Source organism: Pseudopodoces humilis, chromosome 6 (genome assembly GCF_049639895.1).
Source record: "Pseudopodoces humilis isolate 2021_Gansu_Grassland_sample_001 chromosome 6, ASM4963989v1, whole genome shotgun sequence".
NCBI classification, from domain to species: Eukaryota; Metazoa; Chordata; class Aves; order Passeriformes; family Paridae; genus Pseudopodoces; species Pseudopodoces humilis.
In genome coordinates this window covers 48,950,989-48,957,841 of record NC_142205.1, presented here as the reverse complement: position 1 = coordinate 48,957,841, position 6,853 = coordinate 48,950,989, and the positions used below count along the sequence as shown (strand labels likewise).

The 6,853-nt window shown below is 42.0% G+C and overlaps 1 protein-coding gene across 4 annotated transcripts in view; it reads right to left on the bottom strand.

Annotated features, from left to right (window-relative positions):
• Nucleotides 1-4,550: 4,550 nt before the first annotated feature.
• PPP3CA (protein phosphatase 3 catalytic subunit alpha) overlaps nucleotides 4,551-6,853 on the bottom strand; it is a 173,312-nt gene continuing 171,009 nt past the window's right edge. For all 4 annotated transcript variants that reach the window (XM_014263150.2, XM_014263151.2, XM_014263153.2 and 1 more), the window contains one exon: nucleotides 4,551-6,308. In XM_014263150.2, the coding sequence (XP_014118625.2) occupies nucleotides 6,115-6,308 (194 nt within the window). In that variant the 3' untranslated portion in view covers nucleotides 4,551-6,114. The remainder of the gene's footprint in view (nucleotides 6,309-6,853) is intronic.

The following is a 6,853-nucleotide window of genomic DNA, read 5'->3' as shown; positions in this document are numbered from 1 at the left end:
CTTACCTGGATAATCTGGAAATCAAATTTATTACCAAAACTGGCAAACAACTATTATTCCAGTCTTTCACTGTACTCTCAGTCTGGCAAGACATTAATTTTCTCTTACCTTCTTGGATCTGTACCTTAGTACAACTCAGTTCTGCACTTGCAATATCCCTCTGCTTCTTCCACTTTCTGAGGTACGGCTCTCATCTCTTCATCTGACAATGCCAGAAATGTCTTCACTTGTCTTAAATTACTGGCATACACTGTAGAACTTTAATGGCACATAACCAGGTAGGTCTTTTTCCCCCCTCACTCTCCACTGGTGAGAGACACCTGGAGAGCTGTATCCAAGTCTGGGCTCCCCAGCACAAGAAAGACGTGGACTTAATGAAGTGAGTTCAACAAAGGACCATGAAGGTGATTAAGGGACTGGAAGACCCGAAGAGATGGAGAGAGCTGGGACTGCTCAGCCTGGATGAAAGGTGTGTAAGTACTTGATGGGGGAGTAAAAGGAAAGAGCCAAGCTCTTCTTGGTGAGGCTGGCAACAGGACAAAAGCCACTGGATACAAACTGAAATAACAGCAAATTTTTAAAGGTAAGAAAAAGTCTCTTCTACTCTTAAGGGCTCTCAAGCACTGGCACAGCTTGCCCAGAGAGGTTGCAGAGTATTCATCCTTGCAGATACCAAAGACCTAACTGTACTTGGTCCCAGTCAACCTGCTCCAGCTGATCCTGTGTGAGCCATTGGGGAGGCTGAAGGAGCCGATCCCAGCAGTGCCTGCTGGCCTCACTGATTCTCAATGCTGTAACCTAACAGCAGTTATGTTCTATGCCAGTCTCCTCTGGCACAGAACACTGGGAAATTAGCCCAGGTCACAGTGTTCAACTACTCATCTAAAGCAAAAGAGATTATTAAATAGCCAAATATTGACAGCAATGGGCTTGCTCAATCACAGCATGGTCATCAGAATCAACTGCCTCAGGAATGCAAAAGCTAAAATATGAAACAACCACCTCTTGCTCAAGTCTTGCTGTTGTAAGAATTGCCTAACTGGGTGTCCAGACGCAAACTCCCAGCAAACAACCATGCCAGGCTTTGCCCAATAGGGAAGGGGGGCCGTGGGGAATCCTAGGGCAACTAGTGATGGCCAAAAGTGGGGCTTCACAAAAGAGCAGACACTGTCATGTCTGTCACTATGCCTGCAGGCTTCCCACTGGTGTCTCAATCAGTCCTTTAGCGCGTTCTTTGCCAAATTACTTTACCTAAAACAAGATTCTGTCAGGGATGACAGAGCCAAGGCAGCCCTTGCCTTTGCAATCATTGGCAGAATACTGCCCAGAGCACAAAGCTCTCAGATGAAACCTGGTGTCACATATAAAACTGAAACTGCTCTTGAGTTATTTAAAAAATATATTAAAAAATAATAATGCCTCACAAAACTTTATAAGATAAAAGTTTAACAGGCCTGATACTGTAAAGTCAGCTCAGCAAGACACAAAACCCCAACCCCTATCTCTAGCTCCATCAGCCCATCTTTTTTTACTGCCGTAAAAATGCCTACAGTATGAACATTTACATATTAAAATGTGACTGTAGATACATTTTTCCCCATAATCATTGAAGACCAAGAAAGCTCATCCTTTTGCATGCCCAAAATGGCCACTTTTAAGGAGATTAAACATCACTCCAAAAGCAACTAAGAAAGCAAACTGAAAACTATTTTTCAAAATGGTTGTTTTGGCACTTGTGGTTTTTTAACATTGGGAGTAGCTGATTCTCACATCTCTCTCTCAGTCAAAGAAGTGGGAAGACTCAACAATCTGACTAATCTGAGCAACAGTATCTTGAAAAAAGAAGGGAAACTGATTTCTAAGGACTAAAATTGTAAATTCAGCCTGTGCCCAAAAAATGACCCCAAATTTTCATTATTTTACACTCTGAATGCCACTTCACTAAAAACTAAAGCTAGGGAGGAGAGAGATCAGGGCTCCTCCAGAGGCTTCCGAAGAGGAAAATGCTGATAGAATTCCTGCCTGTGCCCAACAGTTGGCAACACTGGCAACAAGCTTAAGCACGGTTAAATTTACTGCAGTTTTGGAGGAAAACCCAGACAAAATCTGAATGTTGTCTTCTGCAGAAAATATACACTAAGAGCTAATGCACTTCATGCTTAATAGCTTAATATTTGTTAAAAAGCAAAATTATGGTAGTGCATAAAATATAAGACATGTATCAAACGCTATCTCACACAGCAAGATTTAAGTGGTTAAAAAATACAGTAAACCTCTCAAGTAGGCACCAACGATAGTTTTGGAATTAAGGTGGGGTATTCAGTAAGAAGGAAAGAATCTGTACTGGGAGACACAGTCCAGTGTGTGACACATCACTGATGAGGCCACAGAATCCAAAACTCAGCCTTCAGTGACAGCAGGGTTTTTCTTCAAATTCATCTACAGTTTCTTCTGCATTAGGAAAAAAAGAAGGAAAGCTGGAAGAGATCGGATGCCCTGAAACTAGACAAGCTTTGGAAATTGTTTTTGGTCCTTCCAGGAACATTTGAGTATAGCTTAGACTATCCCTTGGAGCCATCTAGAAACTGCCCCACAGGAGGATGGCAGGGCTTGCTTCAGGAAGGAGCCAGGCCATCCTACCTGGATACACAGGACACTCCAATTTTGCCTGCTCCAGACACTCTTCATTCTTCTCAGATGTAAAAAGTTCCAAAATCTCTGTTGTGACCAGACACTTTGTATATTCCCTAGTGGATCACTCATCCTGGGCTGACTTGCTGTCTTGGGTTGCAATGCAAGATGTAATCAAAAGTATTCTATTACCATCTGTTAAAACCAGGTGGGGCAGTGTTCTTGATCTCTTCCATGACCCATCCTCCCTCCAGGGGGATCTCTTCTGTTAATGATCCATTGAGTCTCACTGCATGACTGATAAAATTACATCATCCCATTGTAAAATGCTCCACCCAGGGGGAGGAGCCAAGCATTCCTACCTGGATATAATCTGAGACTCAGAACACCACAGGCAGCCTTTTTCCCACTGGATTCCCAGAGGAGAGAGACCAGACCCATCTACAGCCCTGGACCTTCAGAAGAAAACTACACCCTTCTATGGGATCATTGCTTGAACAGAACCATGTCTGTCACTCCAGGAGGGCTGCAGCCACCATTTAATTGGACTGCTACCAACACCCTGACCAACAGGGTGTCAGGCTGTATTCAGCCTCTGTCAGTGAGTTGTTTTTTTGCTGGTTTTCTTTTTTTGTACTACTGCATTTTTATTTTAATTTTCCTAGTAATGAACTGTTATTCCTATTCCCATATCATTGCCTGAGAGCCCCTTGATTTCAAGATTATAATAATTCTTTGGGGAAGGAAGGGCGGTTACATTTTTTACATTTCAAGGGAGGTTTCTGCCTTCCTTAGCAGACACCTGTCTTTTCAAAGACAAGACACTTGCCTATCTAATGAACTCTCCAGCAACTACAACAGACATTTGCATCCCCACCTCCGATTTGCAGCACGGATCTTTTGGGTTAAATCTACCAACTGAGAGGCCTATGCACAGTCACTGCTGAGCAGAAAACCCCCTTTCTTACTGTCAGACTGGCTGGTGGAACTGCCAGGGCCCAAATGAAATGCAAGCAGACAGCAGACGCTGCTGTGCTGCCCAGCAGTGCTGCTGTGTGCAGCACAGGGCGTCTCAGGGAAGAACTTACCTCAGGTGACCCGCGGTGCTCAGAGAGCACGCATACAGGGCTCAGTGGGCAAGCAAAGCGCTCACGCAAACTGTCACCGTGACCATGAACCAGAGGGACAAACAGCTCTGCCCGGCAGATGAACACACAGACTCTATGTGTTTGTGCTGTACCTCTACACCATCTGAAATGAGAAATTACATCCAAAATAGTCCCAGATATTATGAAACCTCTTTATTTTTGCCACCTGCCATATTTTGTCAAAATTAGCAAGAGCTAAAGTGGGAAAAACATGTAAGAAAGCAGGCAGTGAGCCTATATTTAATAATGGTACCTGAAAGAAGGACTGAAGCAATACCCACATCACTGCACTATTTGGCATCATCTGTCAGTTCTTCGCAGGATGATGGACTTGGGAAGGATGCTGAGCACAGTTAGGGAGAAAGTGAGAAGGCTGAGCTTTGACAGTTCTTCTCTGACTAAAAGAGAGAGCATTTGAAATAAAATTGTAATTGTAAATGACACTCGACCTTTTCAAACACTTCAGATAAGGGGAAAGCACACAGAGGGCTTGTTTTCTCGTGCACTCTACTTGTGGGTTACATCCAACTCATTTTAGTGAAAACCCAATGTTCTAACCAGACCTTGGGGGAAGTCTGCAGACATTCAGTAGGCTACAGCAGCTGGGTAATACATGGCTTCATTTCTTACTAAAGAACTGACCTCGAATCGTGAGACAAGTCACTCATCTCTTACACCAGCGGTCTTCTCCTGTCCAAAGCAAAAGACAGCAAGAAGCACACACATGTGGTGTCTGCATGCTTCTGCCACTGAGACAGCAAGAAAGGGAGGAATGCTTAAGTTCATGCACATTTTTATTGAGTAGTAATATAAAATGCTTCTTTCATTGTTACAAGTGCATGCTTTGATTGCCAACATTTCGAAGTCAAATTACAAAGGCAAGGCTGTAGGCTGTAGTGAATTACTTGGGCACTTATACAATTGTTAAAAAATATCAATGGACTGTTTGTTTTGTTTCCTTTTCTTTTTTAGAATGAACCAGTTGAAACCCGTAACTGATATACAAAGGGAAAAAAGTGAAAAAATTACACATTTTGTGGCACATGACAAAACAGAACAAAATGACTAAACCATTATGACATTAACAGTTATCATGCATTTAGAATTTCACATGTAACTACAAACTTATTTAAATTTCACAAGGTTTGCTAAACATGCTACCCATCTATATGTGCACTGACAAGCTTATGTTAAAAACTTTAAGAATACTCTCCCCCCTTAGATTTTTCAAAGCTTTTTTTTGATTACAAAATTTCAAAGGCATTAAGCATTTTCTTTTTAGAGAATATAAAGTACGCCAGTATACATACATTTCCAGTATAAGTCAGACCACTAAGCGCATTACAGTCCCATACAGGCCTATACAGCCATTTTTTTCTTAAAAAACATGCATAGGCAGATTTTTACAGAATATAGATGCTTTTCACTGCACTTAATATGGTGTCTTGTTCACTATACTTAAAAATGCACCACTCATAAATATTTAAATTCAGCAAGCCACAACCAAGACTTGTTTTACCAAAAAAACCCCAGAAAACCTCCCAAACCAAACCCCCCTAAATATAAACAGCAAAAAAAGATAAATGTTATTATTCCAGTTTTTTTTTTTTTAACAAAGAAAAAGATAATTGCTGCCAAATTAGTAAGGTGTTATATTTAAAGAAGGGCATTGAAGCACACTAAAGAAACCTGAGGTAAGCATAATCTGTACAAAATTAAACTGTCGCTCTCGCTCTCTCTCTCTCACTCTCTCTCGCTCTTTTTTTTTTTTTTGGCATTTTAAACAAATTTCCAACTTTTTTTTTTCTTTTTTTCTCTATATTTTTAAAGAGTGCCTAATTTATTTCATAGCCATTGTCTGACAAGAGTAGCAAAACATTATCAATAAATAGTCCTTATTTAGTTTATACATTTTGTTAAAAATGTTTCGATGTTGTAGATGTTGAGTGCTGCAACTGTAAACGTACAATAGTTAGTAAGAAATTAAACAAAGTTTTCATGTCCAGTAACATAATAAAAGGCCTTTCAGTAACATAGCTAGACGTTCCCAATGTAGTAGGAAAACATGTTCATTCCCCTAACTTTGCAATATATACCAGCATGAGCTTCCATTTTTCTACAAGCATTTAAAGGCATATCCAAAGGAGGTGTCTCTCCCCCACCCGCCCTCCCACCAAATTAAAGTTGACGATCTCTTTGTTGATGATTTTTGTAAACTGAATCCAACACCTGGCCCCCAGAGCAAGTAAGCTATTATCAGAGGCAAGAACATCCCATTGCTGACGTGCAGCAACCCCATTGCGCCCTGCAGCTCAACCCCCCTCCCGGACAGTGGTCACTGGATATTGCTGCTATTACTGCCGTTGCTGTCCGTGCCATTAGTCTCTGTGGAGATTGCTTTGTTGATGGAGTTAAGGTTGGCATCGGATGGCACGTCTCTGCGCGGAGGCATTCGCTCATTAATTCGATCTAAGCCTTTGGCCTCTTCGAAGCTAGTGATCTTATGCTGGGGTGAAAATCCTTTGATAGCTAAATAAAGGATTATTGAAAAATAAAATTAGCAAGATAAAACTCTCAGCAGCTTTTCCCCCAGTTTAGCAACAAGTGCGAGAGTCCTTCTTGGGAAGGCAGCAATGAGAAGTTCTGACACCACCACCAACTCCATACCACACTCAGAAAGAGCTGGGGGCTTCACCACCACCATCCCTTCCAACACAACTGTTGTTCTCAACACAATCAACTTCCAGTACTTTTTTGTCCACTGGGGCTCAGTTTAGAACACCAAGATGCTGACATGAAACTACAGTTTGCACTTTGGAACCGTGCTGAGGGCACAGCCATGAGCTGGTGACTCGGCATTTGCTGTCATCACTTACAGTCTTAAGGACGTCATGCCTTTCCCTAATGCCCCTTCATCAGGCAAAACTCCCACCTGACCTTCAAAGATCATGCAAAAAGTGCTGGCTACTTCCAGATGGTGATGACACGGTGAGGCCACTTTGTGGGACATACATTGAAGCTAGGGAAGATCTGGGGTTACCCTACAACAAGCTGCCTTCTGTTCTCAACACAGG